The 25,870-nt window shown below is 45.2% G+C and overlaps 1 protein-coding gene and 1 long non-coding RNA gene across 2 annotated transcripts in view; one reads left to right on the top strand and one right to left on the bottom strand.

Annotated features, from left to right (window-relative positions):
* The window catches only part of PDGFB (platelet derived growth factor subunit B), a 29,760-nt gene extending 13,863 nt beyond the window's left edge, over nucleotides 1–15,897 (bottom strand). The window contains exons 1-2 of the mRNA XM_050917640.1: nucleotides 15,827–15,897; nucleotides 9,284–10,203 (exon numbers count right to left, since the gene is read on the bottom strand). Of these exons, the coding sequence (XP_050773597.1) occupies nucleotides 9,284–9,373 (90 nt within the window). The 5' untranslated portion in view covers nucleotides 9,374–10,203; nucleotides 15,827–15,897. The remainder of the gene's footprint in view (nucleotides 1–9,283; nucleotides 10,204–15,826) is intronic.
* LOC127031071 (uncharacterized) overlaps nucleotides 1–25,870 on the top strand; it is a 94,515-nt gene that overhangs the window by 57,216 nt on the left and 11,429 nt on the right. The gene's annotated exons all lie outside the window — the stretch shown is intronic.

Below are 25,870 nucleotides of genomic sequence, written 5' to 3'. Positions count from 1 at the left end.
GATTTTGTTCCTCTCTCTGCTCCCACCCTGAGTTCCCCCCTTCCCCAGGTTCTGTACTTGCATGCACAGCCATTACGCTGGAGACTTGCAGACAGACACACACTGACGGATGCATACATGCAAGCACGCTTCTTTGATTGTTTAACATTGTCACATGATTTTGGTGCTCATGAAAGCAAGAGATGTACAGTGCTGGGCAAGCCAGTGGGGTCTCGTCAGTGGCAGCTTTGCCTGCCCTGTGTTGAGGCAGAACAGTGTGATCTTTATGTGCTGGTAAGTTCTAAGCACGTCTCTATTATGTGTCAGATTTTCCTCCCTACTTTCAGATGTCAGCAGCCTTGGCTGATGCAAAACGAATCCACGTGCAGCTCTGCTAATGTTCTACGTATAGCTCAGTCCTGGCCTACAGTCACCTCTGTTATTTCAATCTGAGACCCCCTGACAGCTCTGCCCATGCCCCTCAGTCCTGACCGGGAGCCCAGATCTATTTCAGTCCTTGGCCCTCTGCTATGGTAAGATTTGAACCCTAAGATGCCAAGGGGGAAACCCAAATGCATTAACTCACTGTAAAAAAAAGAAAAAAAACAAGAGGAGTCTTTGTGGCACCTTAGAGACTAACAAATGTATTTGGGCATAAGCTTTCGTGACTTTTTGTGACTCTCCCCATCCCCTGCACTTGTGGACATGTACACTGAGTAGGGCAATCTAGCATGGAGCCAACCCGTGTTGGGGTGGGGAGGGAAGAGGGAGTGCTGCAGAGGCCAGTTCACTGCTCTGGGGTTAGAAATATGTACGCTGGGCTATGTGGAAAACTCAGGTTAGTTTCCAGGTCCTATTCCCTGGGCCGTCAGGAGCTGGGAGTGCTGAAAAGTGTGATCAGTCTCTGCAAGGGCAGTGAATGAAGCATGCGCTGCCATTCTGCAGTGATCCCTATGGCTATTCATGGATTCCAACAGATTTCAGCTCATTCCTCCTCATTTAATAGCACAGCAAATGCATGGCCCCGAGGGAGCAAAGATTGTGAAACTGAGAGGAAGGGATTGAGAAAGACCCTTGGGGCTTGGAGAAAGAAATTCCTCCCCTCCTTTTTAGGCTGTGATTCTGTATATCCGGGTAGTGCCACATAAATGGCACAGGAGAGAGGATGGAAGGGGAGACCCTCCAATTTGCAGGAGGAAAATGCAGAAAGGCGCTGAGCTCTCTGCCCTTCTCCCTGGGAAAGGGGGTAGGTTATGAAACTCCCCAGCCACCTCATTGCTGATCAGAACAGAGGGGTCACAGTGCCAGGGATGGGTTGATAGCCACTATGTCATTATACCATGGTGGGTGCATGAAGGATGAAGAGAGCAAGGTACGAAAAGAAGAAGTTTCTCTTTACCTCAAACTCAGATTGGGGATGGAGAGGGGAGACACTGTGACATTCCTCAGCGTGGTGTAAGATGGGCGAGTCCCAGCAGAGCCTGGCAAAAGACTCATTCTGACTTAACCCCAGGGGCTGTTGGTTCCTTGGCTGGGCAGATGCATTTAACCCTTCCAGTGCCACGCCCAGCTATGGGTAACCTCTCAGGAATCCTTCCGCTCGTCCCCCAGGAACCAATTCTGCTCTCTCACAAGTCAGGGAAAATCCCTTCATCTCTCCCAGAATCCATTCCACGTGAGCACAAAAATATTGTTTAGGTTCTGCTCCCTAAAACATCCCATTCAGTCTTTGCTAACTTGATTCCAGTGACACAGTCTCGCCCTCTATGTTCTAACCATCTGCTAGCACCAGTCTCACCCACCCATCTCCTGACATGAAGAGGAGGCATACAGTCCCCAGCCCCCAAGTAACAGCAGCCTCTGGGCAAAGTAATGGAAAAATTTGCCCATCAGCACAACATGTATAAATAGTGTCGGAAATACCGTAAGAGACAGTCATTCTCTCCCGGCCTACACATCAGCTGATGGGGAGAGATAGACCCACGCTGATCACCTTGTCATTTCCACGGGCTTACCCCAGACACGTGACCCATCCTGAAATTCACTGCCATGGCTGCACTGTTTCACTCCCGCAAGAGCCTCACATGTGCAGGACAGTATAAGAGGCTTACGCCTTCACACCATGAAGATGTAAATTAGAGATTGGCCGAAACTAGGACTGTTTAACAGCCCCACCTCATTCTTTGGGAGATGGACTCCAAAATGCGCAGGCCCAGCCAATGGAAATTTACAAAAACCAAAGCCACGCTTGGTTTAGCCCATCTCCGCAAAGGTTGCATGGCAATTATGATGACCCACACAGAAAATGCATATAGGTTAGCATCCTTGCTTCCCAACTGGCAAATACCTTCCCACTTCCACACGCCCCTTGGAAGGGCTCCCAGGCCTTAAAGATGGGTGTGATTGTAGAAGTGGAGGGACCAAAAGGACTGCACTTTACAGCTCAGATCTTTCCGAATCAGGTGCAAAGCCAGTGTTTCTAGTGACCTTTCCCCTGACATTGTTGAGAAAGATAGGAGTTCAGGATCAAGTAGTTCCTTCCTTTACAGGCAGTGAGGAATCACCATGCATGCTGCTCTTACAGTACTTGCCGTTAAGCAGTCAGTTAAGAGTTTCAGGAACTTCTGCAGGTTGGTGGAGAGGGGGACAGTGACAGGGCTGTGAATGTGGGTTTGGGTAGGGAAACTCCGTCAGGGTGCTGAATGGAGGCAGGAGTGTGTCCTCTCAGGCAGGCGCCATCTTCAGCCTGGTGAGGGAGGTGAGAAATGCCATCACAGTCCCTCCAAAAAAACCTACTGCTGGGGGCCAGCATTATGGAGTTCTGACATCACCAGACAGTATTAAAGCAGTGCCCAAACACTGTGTGTGTGCGCGAACGCACGCGTGTTGGTGTGCATGTGCATGAATACACCTCTCACAATGCATAGAAATGGGCACATTTCTTTTTTTCCCTCCCTGCCAACATAGATGATGTTCCACGTTTAGTGCGCAAGGTGGAAATATACTCGCTTGCTCAAACAAACACAACCGCTGAGCAGCCCACAGCACCAACTGCTTCCCTTTTGTGGTCTGGGTAAGAGAAGAGAGAGCCACGAGGAGTAAAGGATACCTCATACCCTGCTTTACGTCCATCCCCTCCTCCGTGCCCACACAGGGAGAGACCAAAATGAGGAAGAGAGAAATGATGCAAAGCAGGAGATGATGTTTTGGGGTGGAGGATTCAACCCGCTTGTTTGTCATCCTCCCACTGGGTATGTTCTGGTGCAGTTGCAGTTATGTGCGGGGGAATATTAGGGGCCTTTTGCCTCCCTCACTCCTTTGTGGAGTCAGATACTGACAAATGACAGTGCAGAGGCCCGAGGATCAGGGAGAATTCCTTCCCCTCGACCACATTTCCCCTGGCAGGAAAAACAGCTCCAGGGTTGGAATGGAAAAGAGAGCTTGGTTTCCATTTGGGGAAATACAAAAGCTGCCCTCATCACATGGGTTCAATGGATCAAACTTGTCACCTGATCCCAGTTCCCATGGCGTGTTTTCTTCTAAGCAATCTATGTGTGTGGGAGTGGGCGATAGTTGAGTGGGTAATTGCATGGTGTATATATGCGTGGATGTATGTATGCTCCAGGAATAAGATGACATGTTTGCATTAAGATGTCTCTCTGGTGCACAGATGGATATCTCTAACCTAATTTAATAGAACCAGCAAGATGTGCACATGCCTTAACTTGTTGTGTCAGGTCTGAATTCAGACTGTAGGCTTCTCAGGGCAGGGTCTGTGCCTTTACTTGTTTCTGCAAAGTGCCTTGCATACTTTGGGAGTGCTCAGAAATATAATAATAATGTATGTATGATACATGCATGTATGTATTTACATGCAGATTTGCATAAGTGTGTATTTGTATGATGAATGCTTTGTTGGGGAGGGACTTGCATAGAGGATGGGGTGTTTAATGTATCCATGGATGTGTGTCTTTGCATGAGGCTGTGGGGGAGGGGGAGGCACAATTTGAAGGGCTTATTAGTTCCCAAGGCATTCTAGCACAGTAATGGGTAAACTCTGCCTTTTCAACCAAGAGAGCTTTAGCCAGGCCTCTACTTCCTTTAGAGCTGCCTGTTGATTCCAGTTCAGAGCTTTTGTGAGTTCAGAAAGGGGAGAAAAGAACTACAATGTTTGCCCGTCCACAGCCCAAAGATGCAGCCTCTTTGTGACTTTCTAGGGAAATGAGGGTTCTCCTGACTCTAATGCTCCATTTTCACTGATAAAATGTCTCCTTTCTTTCCCATTCCCATTCCTGTCAGGCAGTGCTGTAGACAGAGGTGTCACATAGTGATCTGAGCATATAATTTCTGTTCCTTACTTTGACCACCTGTAGCCTTAGGTAAATTATTTAGGCCAAAAATTTCAAGCCAGGGTTCCTGAAGTTAGGCACCTAAAATCTTACATAAAACGAGGTGTGGATTTCAGAGGTGTAGCACACCCACATTGATGTCTCTAGTTGTTGTGGCTCAATATCAGACCACTTCTATTTCAGTGTCCAAAAGGGTGCTTCATTTTGAGCATCCAAGAGTCTGTCCTTTCCATGCCGCAGTTTCCCCTCTCTAAAATGAGGAACATAAGAATGGCCATACTGAGTCAGATCAAAGGTCCATCTATCCCAGTATCTTGTCTTCCAGCAGTGGCTGATCCCTTATGCTTCAGAGGAAATGAACAGAGCAGAGCAATTTATCAAATGATCGATCCTGTTGTCCAGTCCCAGCATCTAGCAGTTAGAGGTTTAGGGACACCGAGAGCATGGAGTTGCATTCCTGATGATCTTGGCTAATAGCCATTGATGGACTTATCCTCCATGAATTTATCTAATTCTTTTTTGAACCCAGTTATACTTTTGACATTCACAGCATCCCCTGGCAATGAGTTCCACAGGTTGACTGTGTGTTGTGTGAAGTAGTTCTTCCTTTTGTTTGTTTTAAACCTGCTGCCTATTAATTTCATTGTGTGCCCCCTGGTTCTTGTGTTATGTGAAGAGATAAATAACACTTTCTTGATCACTTTCTCCACACTGTTCATGATTTTATAGACCTCTATCATATTCCCCTTTAGTCATCTGTTTTTTACTATGAATAGTTCAAATCTTTTTAATCTCTCCTTATATGGAAGCTGTTCCATACCCCTAAGAATTTTTGTTGCCCTTCTCTGTACTTTTCCCAATTCTAATATATTTTTTTTGAGATGGCGTGACCAGAGCGGCGCACAGTATTCAAGGTGTGGGCATTGATATAGGGGCATTTTGATTCTTTCTGTCTTATTATCTATCCCTTTCCTAATGGTTCCGAATATTGTTAGCTTTTTTTGACTGCTGCTGCACATTGAGTGGATGTTTTCAGAGAACTATCCATGACTCCAAAATCTCTTCCTTGGGCGGTAATTGCTAATTTAGACCCCATCATTTTTTTGTATAGTTGGGATTAGGGTTTCCAATGTGCATTATTTTGCATTTATCAACACTGAATTTCATCTGCCATTTTGTTGCCCAGTCACCCAGTTTTGTGAGACCTTTTTGTAACTCTTTGCAGTCTGCTTTGGACTTAACTATCTTGAGTAATTTTGTATCATCTTAAATTTTGCCACCTCACTGTTTACCCCTTTTCTCAGATAATTTATGAATATATTGACCAGTACAGATCCTTGGGGGACCCCACTATACCTCTCTCCACTGTGAAAACTGACCATTTATTCCTACCCTTTGTTTCCTATCTTTTAACCAGTTATTGATCCATGAGAGACCTTTCCCTCTTACCTGATGAACGCCTACTTTGCTTAAGACCCTTTGGTTAGGGACCTTATCAAAGGCTTTCTGAAAGTCCAAGTACTATATCCACTGGATCACCTTTGTTCACATGTTTGTTGATCCCCTCAAAGAATTCTAATAAATTGGTGAGACATGATTTCCCTTTTACAAAAGCCAAGTTGACTCTTCCCCAACATTTAGTGTTCATCTATGCATCTGATAATTCTTTTCCTTACTATAGTTTTGACCAATTTGCCTGGAACTGAAGTTAGGTTTATAGACCTATAATTGCCAGGATCACCTCTGGAGCCTTTTTAAAAATTGGTGAGACCTTAAATATCTGCCAGTCATCTGTTACAGAGGCTAATTTAAGCAACAGGTTACTACATACCACAGTTAGTAGCTCTTCAATTTCATATTTTAGTTCCTTCAGAATTCTTGGGCAAATACCATCTGGTCCTGGTGACCTATTAGTGTTTAATGTATCAGCTAGTTCCAAAACCTCCTCTATTTACACCTCAATCTGGGACCATTCCTCAGATTCATGACCTACAAAAATGGCTCAGGTGTTGGAATCTCCCTCACATTCTCTGCAGTGAAGACTGATGCAAAGAATTAATTTAGCTTCTCTGCAAGGGCCTTGTCTTCTTTGAATGCTCCTTTAGCACCTATATTGTCCAGTGCCCCCCCCCCCCCCCCACTGTTTGGCAGGCTTCCTGCTTCTGGTGTACTTTAAAAAATTTAGCTCTCAGTTTGTGTTTTTTACTAGTTACTCCTCAAATTATTTTTTGCCTGCCTGTACTCTCACACTTGACTTGCCAGAGTTAATGTTCCTATTTTTCTCAGTGGGATTTGACTTTAAATTATGTCTTTTTGTCTCTTAACGGCCTCGTTTACTCTGGCGTTGAGTCATGGTGACATTTTCTTGGTCCTCTTACTGTTGTTGCTTTAATCTGCACTTAAGTACCTGACAGAAGGGCTGCGGGGGATTAATAGGTTAAGGCTTGCCCCATTCTTTAAAAAAATGTAAAGTGCTATCTAGCTGCTAAGGCGGCTTCAAGGGGTTTCGGGGAACGCGAGAGCAAACCGGGAAAGGAGACCCGCTTCGCCGCGGTTTGCTCTCGCGTTCTCGGAGCCACCCAGCAAACCGCAGGGAAGGAGACCTGCTTGCTCTGGGCTCCGGGAACGAGAGAGCAAACCGGGAAAGGAGACCCGCTTCGCCGCGGTTTGCTCTCTCGTTCCCGGAGCCACCCAGCAAACCGCAGGGAAGGAGACCTGCTTGCTCTGGGCTCCGGGAACGAGAGAGCAAACCGGGAAAGGAGACCAGCTTGATTACCAGAGGCTTCCTCCTTCCACGGAGGTCAAGAAAAGCGCTGGTAAGTGTCTACATTGGATTACCAGCGCTGGATCACCAGCGCTGGATCCTCTACACCCGAGACAAAACGGGAGTACGGCCAGCGCTGCAAACAGGGAGTTGCAGCGCTGGTGGTGCCCTGCAGATGTGTACACCTTCAAAGTTGCAGCGCTGTAACTCCCTCACCAGCGCTGCTAAGATGGTTATTACTTTCCCCAGGAGCTGTCCCCAGATAGAGCTGTGGCAGCCTGTGGAGGAGTTAGTAGGAGCGTGATATTGATTTACCCTCATTAAAAGGAAAGAAACAGGGGTGTGGCGAGAACTCCTGCAGTTTGGGAGGGAGAGAAGGCGGACAGAGTTTTGGGCCGAAATCCTGGAATGAATCTGTGCTGGTTTTTCTCAGGCTGATCATCACCCGTGCTGGGGAAGCCCTTCCTCCCTCCCGCTTGGTTGTATTTGGTTTGGCTCCGAGCAATGAGACTGGCACGGTGAGTGATTGCAGCTGTAGAAAGGGTGGGGCCCGAAGTGCACCCGCCCCTCCCCCCGATAGGTGAGGCATGGGGGTGCGTCCCCCGCTGGCACCGCAAGGCAGGAGCGAGCGGAGGTGGGTGAAATCTGCATGACGACTCACAGGAGCACGGAGAACAAAAGGAGAATTCTTTCCACGAGCTGGTGGTCAAAACAACCTGCCTTGGCTGCGTCCCAGGTCCCAGCTCTGCTAGGCTCACCTCCACGTTAACCCTCTCCTGCCTCGCTCCCTTTGCCACTCCCGCCGCCCTTGGGAATTTTCGGGGGGCTGTGGCTTTTTCACGTTGTGCCTGTTCATACTGGGCTGGGTCCTGCCCTGGGCTCTCTATGGATAACTCTATTACTGAAGTACGAGTCCTCTTTACTCGTGCTGTTCCTGTCGCTCCCAGACTAAATTCTTTGCTGTTGCCAGCTCGCTGCAAGGAGGAGCGAACTCATCCAACTTGATTTCTTCAGCCGTTTTTATTTGTAATTACCCCCCTGCAGCTGTGCATTTCCAGCCAACCTGCTGCGGCTCTCCCGCCCTATGTCCTGATCCTCTGGAGACGCACTTTTACTCATAGGGACACACACCGCGCAGCATGCTGAGGGTCGGACCCAATTCAGTTACACTGGTATAAGACAGATCAGAGTCCCGAGAGACAGGCACAGTGTGTTTGAAGAAATATCTTGGGGGAGGGAAATAAAACCAGGAAAGCAAAAGAGACGACGTGGGTTCCTTTAAGAACCCTCCCTCCCCCACAAACCTCTTTCTAGTCTGCAAATCGATGCAATCTTCCCTTCCTCTTGGGTGTTTGTTCAGAACTGATAGGAGGATCCCTGCTGCAGCTCCCGGCCCAGAACAGCTGGGGAACACGCTGCTGCTGCAGCCAAGCAACCAAGGCTAGAATTCAGCTGCAAGAACCCAGGGAGCTCCCCACTTCCACTCCGCCTGACCTCCCAGCGTGAGAGAGACATAAATCTTGAACGACACCGGAGCTCTTTCATTCCATCTTTCTCCACCAGCATCCCCCATTGCAGCAGGTACCCCAGGCTGCTTCTTGAACTGCCAGACAGGCTCTTCCCTGTTTAATTCCAGCAGAACCCATCTTGAAGATCCCCACCCGAAGGTTTGAGATGCCATTGGATTACATGTTTTCTCTGGGGAGTGGTGGGAGAAGGTGTTTCCCCCTACAAACAGCTAGCCAGCAGGGCAAGGGCAGCCATAGTGTGCTGCAGAAAGAGTTGCCTAAATAAGGTTTGTTAGTTTTAAAGACCAAAACTCATAAATGCATGAGAAATTGAGAAGCTGCAACTGCTACATTTGGCCAGGATGAATGGCCATCTATGAATCCAGAGTCAAAACTGACCCCTTCTCCACAACTCCCTTTTACCTGTCAGTTCTGTGGCTTAAATGTTGCTTGTTTAACAGTATTTATTTTCCTTTTATTCATGTTCTTGCCTTTTAAAAACTAAAATAAAGAACAATGATAATAACTCACAAATGTACAACTGTTCCCACAGATACAATGAAACTTGACAGAGAAACACCTATAAGGAGTTCTTTCTCACTCTGCTTTGTATACTTTATCCTGGGTCTAAAGTTCACCAGATATTGATTCTCAGTTGTAAAGTAAAATGGTTTGACACTCACCTCAGTGCTGATGAGAGGCAGGTACCAGAGAGACATGAAGATCAATCTGAAATCCATACTGACTCTGAGCCCCAAAAGTTCCAGACACATTGAAGGACAGATTTTAAAAGAAATAATAAATTCCCACGCTTAGGCAAAGAGGTGAGAGAGGCAGGCTCTGCTTACAGTTTGGCTCCAGCCTTGCCTTCTGCACAGAGGGCTCTGCACTTCTTCATTTTCCTCTCCAAGTTATTTTCTCTCATTTCCCACAATCATGGAGTGGGGAAGAAAGGGTTAAAAAACAGAGACTTTATTTTTTAAAAAGTAAGTCTTGGTTACTTGTCTGCTCCTTTCTCTGCCTCATCAGCCAGCAGGAATATAGGAGAGGAGTATAAATAAACTAAAAAGCAGTCCCCTCAAAAATGTGTGCATCCAAAGTCTGTCTGTCTTCCCCCTCTCCACAAGAAATCGTTCAGTGTTTCCTTTTATCGGATGGTCCACACACTAATCTTTTTCCTTCTTAATTTTTGTTCTTTAAAAAACAAAAAAGACCCCCACAAAAAGGTAAAAATGTTTTGCAATGTTTTCCAAAAAAACCCAGGTCTGAAACAAAGTTTTCCTAAATGTTTATACAAAATCCGAAAATAAATCTTCTTTCTTAATTTTTTTTGTTGGTTTAATTTTTTTTAATAATGTTTTTCTTCCTCTGGCATATTTTTTAAAAAAAGTTGTTTTAAGTTCAATTGTTTTCTCCTAAATTATCTTCTGGTTTTAGTGTCTTTTCTTTCAAAATGTTGCTGGTAGTTTGGTTGTATGTGAGGTCTGATTTGTTTGGTTTGGTTTGGTTTTGCAGACAGCTGAGCAAATGTCTTGGCTGGATTCTGTGTGTGTGCTGAGTCGTGATAAGTCTCAGCGGTGCTGCTGCTGCCGCTTCTTATGCTCTGTTGCAACGAGAAAAAAGGTAAAATCAAGTGGGAGGAAAGAGAGTAGCAGGGAGAGAGCTGATGGGTCTCTATTTTAGTCTGCAAGAAAGAGAATAAAGTGGCACTCTTTCAGCTGTTCTTTTAAAGGAGAAGAGAGAGGGGTGGAGACAGCTAGCAGCAACTCCTTTCTTGGCTGTATATCAAAGACAGAGGGGAAAAAATCTAATAAGGTACTGACAATTCATTACTCACCAAAATAAAAAAGACCCTCAATAATAAACATAATTTATATTGGTGATGTCCTTATACTCACATAGAAGTGGGGAGAGAAATTCCTTCAGGAGTGAGAGAGAGATAAGGAGAAAGGCATTCCCAGCAGAGCAGTTGAATTTTTTGGCCCAAGACTGAGACTTTCACTGTTGCAACTCACAGGAGGCTTCCCCTGCCCTGCCATCCTACTTGCTCTGGAGGGAGATATCATTTTAATATCTTCAATCTCTTTGTGTGAAGAAGAAAGCCAAAAAAATTCAAACATTGTTACAACAGAATTTGTGTTGCTCTTGGCACTAAAAGGAATTTTGCCGCATGATTATCTCTACATGTAATAAACATCTGAAGGGAAATTAGGCAAGGAGGTATTTGCTGGGGGATGCAAGAGGGTTAGTTAACAGATGAATTCAAGATAAAGTCATATCATGACTTCTCATAAACTCATGCCTTCTTGTAAGCTCACATGTTCTCTTCATGAACAAAATGACACACAACACACACACAAATCACATGTGCTTTCTCACACACTCATGTACTCTTTCAAAGACATACCCACCCATGCTCTCTCCTACACACAGCCTTATACACTCACACACACAAACTGCATGCTCTTTAACACTCTCACTCTTGACATACGCACAACCATATGCATACTCTGTCAGACTAATGCAGTCAGAGATACTCACAGGCACTCTCTCACGCTATCAACACAATTAGACACCCATAATCACATACTCATGCATTCTGACAGACACATCCACATGCTCTTCTCTCTCACATGCACAAACACACTCACACATTTGGAGCTAAGGTGCTTGCTCTTGTGATTTCTCTGATAGAGAATTTCAGCTTCATACCCCAGGGGGTCCCAAGGCACTGTGCACAGCGGAGAGAGAGATCCTGATGGCACAGCGACAGCCTAGGCAAAGACCCCAGCCATTCTCTGGTCAGCAATGGTATGAATGTAGAAGCAGCTATTAAAATCCCATTCACTGAGGGAAGGGATGCTGGAGTTACTCTTCTAGAAGTGCCCTATGATCTTTAACTTCTCCATGATCAGCAACCACAAGAGATGGACAGAAGGGTGTCCAGTGTAATGTCTCCTCTGCAATGTGAGGCCCTGGACATCACAACTCTTCCCAGCTTAGCTATTCATACCTAAAGGGCCTGACTTTCAGCTCATATTCTCTGGTGTAAATCAGGAACCTGTGGAGTACCTGACTGCAGAATCAGATTCTCCGTATCTACGTCTCCTATAACAATACAGCAATCCCCTCTGCTCCCTACTTCCAAGAGAAATGTAACCTAACTCACAAAAGCTTAATATGCACATAGAAAGGCTGGGCAAAGCTAAGTGCTCTGACTTAGCAAGGTACATGGGCCGCCTTCATCCTAAACCAGGAAGCAAGAGGCCAGATTCTCTACTGGTGTAAAGTCATCAGAGCTATGACAGTTTACACCAGCTGAGGATTCAACCCATGGCACACAGGTGCAGGAGGAAAGGCTTGAGATGGAAGAGTGTTGAATCAGACCTGAGCCTAACTCCAGAACTGAAGCATGGGAAGGCAGTCTCACGTATACCCCTCTGGCATAGTGCCACCTCCCCAATATATCACAGATCTTAAAGGAGCTTTCTCTTAGATCTTCTAGTCACACTCCCCACTAACAACATTAGTGTTACTGCTCCCTTCATTCTCTAGGCCAGTGTTCTCCAAAGCGGGGTGTGCAAGAGGATCCTTGGGGGGCATGGCAGGAGGAGTGCCTTTTTATTTATTTATTTTTTTTGCTTTGGCAAAAATGGTAGAGCTGAGGCAGCACGGAGTGCATGCTCAAAATTTTTTTACTGACAGGGGTGCGAGATCAAAAAAGTTTGGAGACCACTGCTCTAGGCATGGTCCACTGACCATCCTAGCTGGGTCCACATCACATCAATCATCACACATATGAACATACAGGGTCAGATCCTCAGCTAGTGTAAATGGGCATACCTGAACTGATTTCAGTAGAGCTACTATGATTTACTTCAGCCAAGATTATGGCCCATAGACCCCACTCTCTGTGTCTACTCACCCAGGACTGGACCAGTGTGGGCGTGGGAGCTGAGCACTTTACGTACATCAGTCAAAGTGAGTGGGGCTAAGGATTAAGCTAGCAGGAAGTGCTGCATCTTTTCTTTGAGACATAAGACATTAGAAAATGTTGTACGACTCTAGGGTCTGCCTTTGGGGTCCTGACTTTTCTACAACCAGCTACATTACGTGTAAGGTCGGGTGGAAATAAAGTTATTTATTTTGATGTGGATGATGCTGGGGAATTTTTAGAAGCTCAGCAACAGTGAAAAGCTAAATCCCAATTGAATCTTTAAACGACAAGGAAGAGGATGTTTGGAAGTTGACTAATCATCCACCTGTACCCTGGCTGAAAATAGAACTAAATAATATTCAGAGTTGCTTGGATTTCAGAGGCTATTTATTTGTCTTTTCTGTTTTTAACACAGGGACAGATTTTTCTCTTGTGAAAAAATCTTAAAGGTACTGGGCCAAATTCAGATTTAGGCAGATGCAACTCCACTGAGCCCAGTACCAATTCACTGGGGCTGCCCCTGCTTACCCCAGCTCTGAACTTGGCTAGTTCTCTGTTCTCTTTATTTCAGTGCTTTTACGAAATAGGATTGCTGCTCACCTCATTATTTCCAGAATCGTCACCTTTCTAATGAGGCGATCGCACCTTCTGTAAGGACTGCCATGAGACATTCATTGGACTCCAAAGCACTTTGGAGGCCAGTGTCAATGTCATTATGTTGTTATGTCACATCATAACAGTTAGACACTGCATTGTCATTTGCATATTGCAGTGGGATGAGGTTTAGATGCAATGGGATGATGTTGAGCCAAAATGTCATTATATGTCATCATGACTTGACGAGGCAATGTCACAACCTAGTGATGGCTGAGCAGATCCCATCAAACAAGCCACAAATATGACAGCCCTACACGATCCCTCCATGTTCGATAGCCTGGAGTTTTAATTATGAAGTTTTTTTATTATAAATTTCCTCCCCTCTTTGAACAATAAAGAATTGCGTTAATCGTGCCCCAATCATTTATTTGTTATTGGGAATTGGTTTAACATACACGTAAAAGTCCTAAAACAATGTAGATTCCCTAGCATATAAACAGCTTCTGTCCCATCAGCTCAAATGTTGGCAAAAAAATCTCGGCTGGCCACAGATCACATATGCAACATGTGAGTGTTAACAACCTTTTTTAAGGATTTTGTAGGGGTAGGAAACAAAACTGAGTTTATAGTGGGAAGCAAGACGCAGACTGAATTGTGGACACATCTCAGCCTCTCCATGATGAATGCTATTTAAAATTAATCAATAGAAAAAAATAGCAGGTCTGAAAGTCAAGGTCTAAAGTGTCTCAGTATAGCTGAGTGGATCTCTTCGGACTGGAATAGCAGGTGATACTGCAGAGCAGGACTGAGATACATTGGCTAAATTGTATGGGAGCCCAGAACAGGAAAACAGAGGGTGCTGCTGCTGCTGAGGATTAGGGTGTATTAGCAGCAGAGGGTGCTGCAGGGTAGTGCATTGGCAGAACTGTGGGAGGAGGGCAGACCTGGGGGTGGAAGAGCATAAATGGTATAAGTAAGATTGAGATCCATTAGCAAAGCTTGGGTGGAGTTCCCAGGGACAGAAATAGCAGGAGGTAATTTACCATTATTGCACCCAGATAAATTCATCCCTTGTGTAACTCAATACTTCAGTGAAGTCACAGCTAAAGATGAATTCAGCCACTTAAATCTTGCTCTCTGACTAGCACGCACCAGGAGGCAGTTCTGATTTCACATCAGTGGTACTCTGTTAGCTTCAGTGGAGTTACTCCAGGTTTACCCCAGTATAAGTATGATCAGAAAAAGACTACAGTTGTATCACCTACACAGCCATTTGTCATTTGCCCCAGAACATTCCATGGGAGTTGCACCCACTTCCTGAAGGTCAAACTTAGCCCTAAAGGAGTCAGAAAGGAGGCAAGGGAAAGAGGGAAGGAAGGAAGGAGGCAGAGATGGGGTGGGGAACATTGCTTAGAGCAGGGGTCGGCAACCTTTCAGAAGTGCTGTGCCGAATCTTCATTCATTCACTCTAATTTAAGGTTTTGCGTGCCAGTAATACATTTTAACATTTTTAGAAGGTCTCTTTCTATAAGTCTGTAATATATAACTAAACTACTGTTGTATGTAAAGTAAATATGTTTTTTTTAAATGTTTAAAAAGCTTCATTTAAAATTAAATTAAAATGCAGAGCCCCCCCGGACTGGTGGCCAGGATTCAGACAGCGTGAGTGCCACTGAAAATCAGCTTGTGTGCCGCCTTCGGCACCCATGCCATAGGTTGCCTACCCCTGGCTTAGAGAAAGAAAAAGTTACAGCTGTTTAGGGTTTGCATATTCTGTCTCTGTGTTGAACTGAAAGGATTACAGGGCCTCTGGGCTCTAACTGCTTTTCAGGTGTTAAAACCTTGGCAGAACAACTACATGACAGAGAGATGCCACCTGGGGAGTTAGTGTTTGGTGTGAGCTGCCAGGACCTCCCAGGGAGTCCCCACTTCCACTGTCACTCACCTGATCCAGGATTTCCTCTGCCCCTCATGGTGAGCTAGTAAATCTCTCTCACTCTCCTTAAGGGATCCCTGATAGTGACTGAATGAAAGAAGAGGTTGGGGAAGGGGACACCATAGGCTAGACCCACGGGACCTTACACAGTTGTTGATACAGAAGGATTGGGAAAAGGGCTCTTATAATGGTGACTGGCACTACTCACCCACACACACACCTGGGGGGTGAGGGAAGGATGGGCAACCTCTTTGTCTCTCTGTGGATGTATGAATGAGAGAGAGAGATACAAAGAGAGGATAAGATACAGCAGAGTGGGAGGATTGATGTATACCTCAAACCTACCTGTATGCATGTATTTTAATGTGAGAGAGTGAGAGAATGCACCTCTCTCAGTGCGTACATACCCTGCTCTCCCCCACAAGTTTAGGGCAAAGGATAGCTATCTCCTTACTCTGGCAAAATTTTACTATGTGTATGTATCTCCTCCCAACCCCACTCCCCATCTCTTTCCTGTTTTGATGGAAGGAAAAAATGTTCTGCTTTCCTTCTTTATTTTTCCAGACTGGTGACTAGCATTGGAAAGGAATTTCTCTCCCCCAATATAATAAATAATAATAATATATATATATGACATACATCAGAGCTCATCCTGTTGTTTTTGGATATTAATATATTGCTTTTGTTTCCTAATTGGGTGAGGCTCACCCCCCCGCCCCCAAACAGCCATCCCACCCTCAGTTCCCCTCCACTCACCGTCCTCATGTCCTTCGTCCATCCAGCAGCAGCAGCAGAGAGAAGGAAGCCTGCTGAACAAGAGCAAGGGTAAAAATAGCCCCGGCAGTTACTCAGCTCCTGAGAACATGATAACATGACTCATGATGTGAAGTAAAAATGAGGAGCGAAAAACAAAAGTGATCATTTCTTCTCCCCCTCCCCCCCCGCATTATTATTTTTCATGACTAAAGATAAAACTAAATATCAATTGTATCCCTTTTATGCCAATGGAGTCTCTTTTATGCCTGGTTAATAGTCCTGGAGGCTGAGGGCCAAAATCATCTATAGTGTAACTCCAGTGAAGCCACTCATGTTACACCTGAGATGAATGTGACCCAGAGGGTGAGTTCCTGCTCTCATTCAGATTTTACACTGCCGTAACTAACTCCACTGACATCAGTTCTGGTTTCTACCTGTGTGAGGGAGGTTGGAATCAGTCCCTCCAGGCCTGACCTTGTTTGCGTCCATTTCAATCTGCAGTAACTCCACTGACTCCAAAGGAGCTGGGGTCAAATCTTGATCCCATTTAAAATAATGAAAGAAGCTCCCTGGGACTTTACTGGGACCAGGATTTGGCCCTGCCTTCAGCTTTACAGTGGTGTAGCTGAGCTCAGTATGCCACACTGAAGTCCTGTTTACCAGCAGCAGAAGTGACAGTGCTAGCTGTGCCCATGCTCTGTTCCCTGCCTGTGTGACTTGAACCCACTCTCAAGGAAACACCTCTAGCCCCTGAGAGGGCAGTGGGTTAATTTCCACAGCCCATTCAATACTTGGCCCCTCTGCTGAGTCTGCTGACAAGAGGCCCAGTTAGCATCAGCTGGGTTGGCAGTGGTTTTGTTCCTGCTGCCCTCTGTTCCCACAGAGTGCTTTATTCTGCCTGAGTTTTGTACACTCTGCTTCCTTCCCAAGCCTGAAGAAGAGCTCTGTGTCGCTTGAAAGCTTGTACCTTCTGCCAACAGAAGCTGGTCCTGTAATAGATATTACCTCACGTTCCTTGTCTCTCTCATATCGTGGGATCAACGGGGATGCCTCAAACAACATAAATTCTGTACACACATAACCTGGACTGAGATCCCCAAGGGTAAAGTGTGTGATACAGCAAGATATGGCACAATGCAGGATAGTGGGGGCATTTGATATCTATCTTGCAGGGTATGTAATGAGGAGAGAGTTTAAAAATAGACTCAGAGCTGAAATGCAGGAAAGAGAGAGATGGTTATATTGAGAAATTGGTATATGTGTCCTACATACCTATGGTCTGATTCTCCAGCGTCTTGCACTTTGTATAATTATTTGCATCTGATCAGATTTCTCCACTCACTTGTACCAGGCAAAATGCAAGGCATTGGAGAAGCAGGCCCACGGTGAACAGCATCTCACCAGCTTGATACTATCAGTTAGTTTACCTCAGGAGCATGATAAGAGGGAAGAATGTCAATGAAATAGCAAGCTTTACACAGCAGCATATCTGGGGCTGCACCCAGTGTCCATTCCAGGGACACAGGAATCCAGCTCAGATTCCCTTCCCATCCCCCAAGGGCTGCACCCAGAATCTGTTCCAGGGGTACAGGAATCCAGCTCAGATTCCCCCCCAGGGCTGTACCCAGAATCTGTTCCAGAGGCACAGGAATGCAGCTCAGATTCCCCCCCTAGGACTGTACCCAGAATCTGTTCCAGGGGCACAGGAATCCAGCTCAGGTTCTTCCCCACTTCCTAAGGGGGCTGCACCTAGAGTCCCTTGTAGGATGAATATATTATTTTCGTTACAGTTCTGTCCCACTCTTAGGAGCAGGAATAAATGGGCAGCCCCAGATTTCTCTGCCCCCGCCCATCCCCAGCCACCTCCACTCTGGTAACGTCCACACACCATTCTGCATATGTTCCTACAATGAATCCCTGACTGCGTTTATCCCCTGCCCCTAGAAGGTAACAATAATCTGTGCACACACCCCACACACACACCTACAACAGACTTTGTCTGGTATGAGTCACTGTCCAAGGACAAAGTACAGAAGTGTTCCAGGTCCAAACCTCCCCCCCGCAATGGTTACCCTAATACCCTGTGACAGCATCACTAATACAAAGCCTCCCACCTACCCAACCCAGGACTCTTTGACTGACAAACCCCCAGAAAGCACACTTGACTGGCCTAATATGCCCCTCCTCCACCCCTGGTGTGCCCAGACAAAGTGGCATCTCTTAGGACAAAGCTTTTTGAATAGATTGCCTGCCCTCTGCCCTCTCCCAAACAATGAGAAATCAAGGAATATTGTCCTCAGCTGAATAAAAAGATCTAAATATAGAGTGTCTGATGTATTCTTGGTTTCCTGCCCATGACTCCCCTCCCATCCCCTCCTCCCCCGCTTCCCTCCCCACTGCTTCTCGCTCACTCATGCTAATCACACACCAGGACAGAGGGTTTCAGACTGGGTGAGATCACCACAAAGACCCCCTTTCCCCAGTGATGAGACAGAGGGGATTTCCAAGGTTGATTATGTCCCGTCCTGTTTCTGTGGCATGCAGGGAAATGTCAGGAGCCACCGCTATTGGCCATCAGGAGGTACATAGCTCTGTTAGGTATGTATGGGAGAGAGAGAACCTTTCTCTTCAGGGTTGCCATTTCCTCCTCCACTCACTACTGCTCTGGTCCTGGGCCACCCCCACAGCTCTGCCAGGGTTCCTCATCCTGTATATAGCAATCTCTTGTACTCCAGACCCCAGCGCCTCTGCATGCTTACCTGCAGCAACCCCTGCTATTCTAAGACTAGGAGCCCTATACTTAGCTGCACTCACATCACATCAGTTTTAGTTCTCCCACTCCTTCTAGTCTTTGAAAAAGAAGTGGCTGATATGAGAAGAACATACAGTATCTCAGAACAAGCAAGCAAGTGGTCGCAGAAGAACTGGGGCAGGGTACCAAGTGATTTGCTGCCCATGTTTTAACCAGAGACTCCCACCAACATTTTCTCCTTTAGCTTGTGATAACCGGGGTGTATGTCAGTGTCTGGAGGATCTATTCATTTGTTTCCTATTTAAACAAAAATGCTTTCCCATAACCACAACCAAAGAGGAGCCAACACCTCTGCAAACAAACTTGTCTGAAGTGCACATGCAAGAAATGTTAATCTTTGTTTCTGAAAAAACAGAGGCAGTGCATTGATAGTATCGCTTGGTGTCATTTGAAACGAGGGTGCAGGAGAATCAGCTATATCTTTCCTAGGAGATGTTTTTGAACATACCTGATGCTTGGAGCAGTCTGGGGCATGCCAGTGCGTTTGTTCTGCAGAAATATTTGTGTAAGCCCTTGGGACAAAGTCCAGCTCTGGCAGTGGCAGCAGTATCCAGGGAGCGGGTAAGCTCTATTAGATGCAGGGTGATCTCTTCAACTCCCCCTTTGCTTTGGCCAAATTTAACAAGAGCCCCCTCTAGCATATCACTGGTTTCTGTCCCCTTCTCTGATTTCCTTTCTAGTGTGGTAAGCAGGTGCAGAATGGCTTTGAATCCAGTCAGACCCTCTTACGCCTCACGCTCTTTCTGTAGCTGTATAATTTGGCAGGGGGTGTTCTTGTTTTTTCTTTTTGCCAAGAATCCGGGGGCAGGCTCTTTAGAATGTTGCTTTTGTTTGCCAAGGCTGGTGTGCCATATGCAGCAGAGGCATTGGGGGAAAGCACGGGATCCCCACAAGGAGCTGCAGAAGAGGGAGCAGGATAGTAGCAACTATAGTCTGAGACACAGGGGGAAAAGAACCTAACTAGGTTGTGCAGGGGGTTGGGAATGATAAATGGGACATGGGGGACTGGATGCTTAGCGGATCAGAGTGGGAACCTGGCACTTTTTACTCCTAGGTTATGAGTTCAATTCCCATCCCAGGCTGGGAGGATTGGATGACTCAGGAAATCAGAGATAGCAAATGGAAATGTTCACCTCTGAGTCTCCAAATCTGTGCATAGCTGCTAGAAGGCATCAGATCACTGAGTGTACGGTGGAGGGGGAAAACTAGCAACCAGGGCTACCAGAGACAAAGCCTCCTAAAATAAATTAAATTGACATCATTAGCTATTTGCATGGCAGGACATCCCCAATTCTCTAGAGTGTAGGACCTACCATCTCACACCAGCAGGGTGCACCATCTGGGCCTCGTATATTCACTCATTGAGCAGCCAGAGGGGGGAGATTTGAAAGCCAAGCCACACCTGAGCAACAAACAGTTGGATTAGCTAACGTTTCCCAATCTCATCTACCTCTCCCTAGAAGGAGAGAGGGAGAGAGAGAGAGAGGCTGCCTCCACCCCTGCAGCCTATGCCAAGTAATCTTTATTTTTAAATTCACAAACAATGACCTAGCAGCTGCTCCAAGACTGGCTTTTCTATAACTGGGTGGAAATTATATATATATATATATATTAATTAGCTCATTTGAGCTAAATTTCCCTTCCCACCATTCAACATTAAGGACAGATGCCAAAATTACCCCAATCCCTTTTCCCCATCACCAGCCAGCAATTAGAAGATTTCAGTGGTCCAATTTTCCCATTCCTTCACCTTGTTCTGTCCCCTCCTCATTATTTGCATAATGTATATTTGGTTGTCAATTTAAAACACTATTGTTTATTATTACGCATATAGTGCCAGTGTGCTTGGCAACTCACAGGCAAAATGAAAAGACAAAGGGCCAAGTGCTGTTATAATTGAAGCCTGTGGTAAAGATCGTGTTGTTTTCAATTGAGCCAGTCAAAATTTGCAGGGAAAAACAAATCACAAAAAAATTTAAATTCTTTTTGCAAAAGTTTTGAATTAAAAAAACAATCAACCATTCTATTTGCTAGTAAAAAGCTGCCGCAAACTTTCACAACAAAATCTCCGAAAAGTTTGCCAAGAATTTTCAACCAGATCAAGCCTTCACCAGGACCAGAATTTGGCACATAGTCCCTTCCTTGAGTAGCTAACAGACAATTTCCAGAAACTAGAGCTTCCCTACATACTGGATCAAATGCATCTCTGATGTAACTCTTGATTCCATCACCAAGCGTGATTGTGGCCCAGGACCATACAGGATATATCGACGCTACTGAGAAAAACCCACGACAGTGAGTCAGTCTCAGGGCCTGCATCAGTTGACTTGGGCTCATGGGCTAAAACTAGCAGTCTAGATGTCCCCGCATAGTCCAAGGCCTGGGCTCCAAGACCTTCCTCCCTCGTTGGATTTCAAAGCCCAGGCTCCATCCCGAGCAGGAACATCTACACTGCTATTTTTAGCCCTGCAGCCGAAGCCCTGTGAGCCAGAGTCAATTGACTCAGGGCCACAGCTTTTTACTTTGCCTTGTAGACGTACTCACAGCTACCTAAAACGAGCAGATTGCTTGTGGGATACATCCTGTATTCTTGATGGTTCGATTAAAATTGGTAAATAAAAGGCTCTGCAATTGCAATGTCTTTTGCTTTTGCTATTTTGTTTCATTGTGATGATTCCTTAGAAGCATTAGCTTCCTTTTCCTAGCCCATTATTTTTAACTCTAAGTGAACTAGATGTGGCTGAAAGGTGACTGACTGACCGTCCTCAGCCCTAAGGATGGGATTCTCAAAAGTGATTAAAGGAACACAAGTCCCTCTTCTGTTCCTAGAGCACTTTGGCACTTTTGAAAATCCTGCCTTCCAGCTTCTTGTGTATCCCAAAGCAATTACAGCACAGGCAGCAGTAGAGAAAGCTTGTCACATTTTGCCTCCTCTATGACCTGGAGGGACCACCTGTAAGTGACAGATGTGAGAGGAAGAAAGGCATCAGAACAACCTTTTTGCCATTTTTTCTTGGTCTTCCTTCCTGGTTTCTGAGTCTCACTGGACTGGACATGTTTTCTACCTGAAAATAATGATCATTCTTCGTAGACTCATTTACCTTTGGAGTCTGAACTTCACTCCAAGGTTAAGGGTTCCCTGCATTGCCCCAGTCTCATTCTCTGTGTGTGTGTGTGTGTGTGTGTGTGTGTGTGTGTGTGTGTGTGTGTGTGTGTGTGTGTGTGTGTGTGTGTGTGTGTGTGTGTGTTTTGGAGGTGGTGTGGTCATTTGGGAATTGTTTGATTACCTTGTTTATCTTCTCTAATGTTTGGTAGCCACAATAGAAGGTCAAGTTATACGTAAAGCCCCAGCTCCTGCCTCAGCTACAGGACAAGTGTGAATAGGTCACACTTATCTCAAGAAAACACAGTTCCAGTCACAGCAAGACCCCTGAATCCTGTTGTCAACCTGTCCAGCCTTCCTTTCTCCTTTACTCCCACTCGAGTCTCTCTTAGGTCATTCTGCCCTGCGGTAGTACCAGCCACACTGTCAAGGCTGTTGGAATGTCAGCAATGCCAGCAGGGCAAATAACTTTCTGGTGACAACAGACCCCCACTCCTTCACTTCTGCTGTTCTCACTGAGTGTGGGACCTGCCACTCAGGGACTGTGGTTAGGTTTGGTTCCAAAATGCCCTGAGCAAAATTCCTCTTTCACCCCCCCAGGTAGCTTCTTGGCACAAGATCTGTTGAGTGGCTGGTCAGGTGAGGTGTGTGTGTGTGTGTGCGCACGCGCATGCACACCAATGATTGTTTATGTCTGTCTGTGATTGAGTCTGTCTTTCTGTTTTTGTGCATGTTAATAAGAATTTGGGTATCCCGACATATATGTGAGGCTATGTCTTTATATGAGTCCACACATGAATGCAAGTGAGTCTGTGTACATGTGTGTGTGATTATATAAGCATGTCTGTGTGCATGTGAGATTCTAGAGACAAAATGGGTAAAGTAATATCTTTTAATGGACCAGCTTCTCATGGGGAGAGAGACAAGGTCTCGAGCTTACACAGAGCTCTTCGTCAGGTCTGGAAAATGTACTGAGAGATTCTAGACACAGGTATGTCTAGGTATATATATATATATAAATATATATATATATATATATATGCATGTTTATGTGTCTGCATGTACAGTGTGTGTGTCTATGCATGTATTTATGTGTATGTGTGTCTATACATATGTATCTGAGTTTGTGTGTGTTTCTGCATGTATGCATATACATAGGTGCCTGTGCACCAGTGTACAGTTTTGCCACTAATCTTGTCCTCAGGGAATTGATGCTTCACAAGTCACTGAGTCACATGGTCCTCTTCTTTCCAGCTCAGAGCTGAGAAACTAAAAGCATAATCATTTTTCTTCTTCTTTGGCACATGAATTGAAAGGAGAGACATTAAAAGAAGCAGCAGCTTTACAGATAACCTCCTGCCTTTCCTCATCTTTGGCCCAGGTCCCACCACAAATTCTTGTATTGAAGAATGGACAGCTTTCTGTTGTAATCAGCTGCCAGCCAAGCCCCTGGATAAAACTCCCCCTACTTCCCAGCGGGCAGACTAAGTTCTGTGTATCTCTTCTTCACTGTAAGGGAGGGCTCAGTCCCAAGGTCATGTGTGGGAGCATGAACTGTAGTACATGTAAGGAGAGAGTATGGTGATAAAGGGTCTTTGAACCTCACCAAGGTGTGAGCATACATGCACGTGGGCGCTCTCTCTCTCACATACACGCATGCACAAGTGTGCACACTCTCTCTCTCTCTCTCTCACACACACACACACACATTTCCTGGGCCATTGGGAAGGGACAGGTGGAGGTTTGCTTAACAGGTATTTCTCTTACCCAGCATGTAGCAATGGACCCCTCAGGGACAGAGCAGATAAGAGTCAGGGCAATGACTTGTTAATTGGTGACAAATTTTGCACACTACATCAAAAATGCATTCCCAGCATTCCAAGGCTTTGTGACCTCAGAATGTCCATGCTTTATGGTTCACTAAAGTTCTGTGGGGTGATCTCTCTGTCTGTCTCCGCGTCTCTCTCTGGAGAAGCCCTTGAATTCTGGAGGGAGGTTTTTCCTTCTCTCTAAGCAAAGTAAAAAAATAATTTAGAGATGTTGTAACCCTAGGATTAACCATGACAATTGAAGATGTTTTAAGACACGACTGTCTTTGTCCACAGTAAGGGCAAAAGCATGTTTAACACTGTGTTAGTTTACATGTGCTAGTTTACACATTTTCCAACACCATGCGTTTTCTCAGTATAGACAAGCTCTGAAATCCCTGCATGACCCTAGAGTCACAAGAAACATTTCAGTCCTACCACCGCTCTTTCACCCTGAGGGCTGAAGGGAATTACTGATCTAAAGAACTACATAAATGCCATTTATTTGTTTTGCTGACTGTGTTTTTTAGCTAAGGGTTTTCAACCTGGCTATCAATGGAATGGGAGTCTTTTCCTCTCTGCCTGCTGTTCTCTCACAAGTATTCTAAATAAGTGGGTTTCATCAGAAGCATTAAAAAGTGGCACCTTAACACCCCCATCCTCTGCGAAGCATCTAAAACCTGAAGCTTTGCTGGCACCATTCTCCATGGGCATTGCATTTCAAGAGACTGGAGGTGGCATACAGAATCTTTCATCTCTGCATTTCTAATCCTGACTACGTTTGGTCACAATCAAATGAGAGTTAGAGGGTGGGATGGAGCGGTGGATTAGAGTCAGAAAGTGCTTTACCCAAAGGTGGGGCAAGTCAGAGCTGTGATTTTGGCTCATCTCATTATAGAAATAAGCCCGGATGGAAAGTTTATATCCCAAAATTCAGGAGTATTCAGATTTGGGGAGATTTATTTAGACTGTGCTATAATAGAATGAGACCACAAGATCATTCTAAGACCAGTAATAATAATAATAATAATTTATATAGCACTTTCCATCTTCAAAATTCTGTACATAGATTGACTAACTCATCTTCACCGGATTAGGTAGGGAAGTATCATTATCCCCATTTTATACATAGAGGAACAAAGGCCTAAAGTGACACAGATTTGATGTCAGAACCTAGATTATAAATCAGGGGTTTCTGCCTCCTAGTGCCATGTTCAGACAACTCATCTCTGCTGCTTCCCTCATTCCAAGTAAGCCAGGTGTCTGCATAAAAGAAAAATACTGTCACAGTCGCCAAGCACTAATTTGCTGCTTGTTGGCAGCCTTGGTAAAGGGATCAAGTACTCAGTGAGCCATGGAGACTGAACTCCCTGGTGAACTCTAGAGATGGTCCCTCTCTGGCAGGGCTGAGGTACATTGGTGGTGTGTGGTGTAGATGAGAAGCTTGCTACCCATGCAGTCAGCTCTTACAGGTCATGCAGTGGATAAACATAGGACTTCAATCTCTGGAGTGGTTGATCTGGCACCTTGCACTGGTACTAATGTTGCAAAGAGCATAGCTAAGCACAGAAGCATCTGTGTGACCCCAGAGAGTTGACACCATAGGGGAAAGCATGAGAAATCAGGTGCAAATGAAAGGCAGGCTCATGGTTTAAATCTTTTTCCAGGCCAGCCTCCCCCGCACCCAGCTGTGCTGATGCTAAGCGGAACCCTCTTTATATGGATGAGACTGAGAGCAATGCCTTTGCTGTTGCAAGTCATGAATGGCATTCCTGACTGATTTCAATAGAGCCATTGTCCTGGGGAAAGGTCACCAAAACCAGATTCTCTGCTAGGCTCTGATCTGCAGCAGCAGTGAATATGGAATATATTATTAAAAAGAGTAAACAGGATGACCCAGGAGATTATCAGACTGTCAGTCTAACATCGATCCTGAGCAAGATAATGGAGCAGTTGATACGGAACTCGATTAATAAAGAATTAAAGGAGGGTAATATAATTAATGCTAGTTAGCATGATTTTATGGAAAATAGATCCTGTCAAATTAACTTGATATGTTTTTTAATGATTACAAATTTGGTTGATAAAAATAATGTTGATGTAATATACTTGGACTTTTATAAGGCTTTTGACTTGGTACCATATGGCATTTTGATTAAAAAACTAGAAAAATATAAAATTAACATGAAACATATTAAATGGATTAAAAACTGCCTAACTGATAGAGCTCAAAATGCAACTGTAAATGGGATGTGTTTCTAGTAGTATCTCACAGAGATTGGTTCTTGACCCTATGCTATTTAACATTTTTATTAATGATC

This window comes from Gopherus flavomarginatus, chromosome 1 (assembly GCF_025201925.1).
Source record: "Gopherus flavomarginatus isolate rGopFla2 chromosome 1, rGopFla2.mat.asm, whole genome shotgun sequence".
Classification (NCBI taxonomy): domain Eukaryota; kingdom Metazoa; phylum Chordata; order Testudines; family Testudinidae; genus Gopherus; species Gopherus flavomarginatus.
Note: the sequence above shows the minus strand (reverse complement) of the source record. Positions and strands in the feature narration are given on the sequence as shown.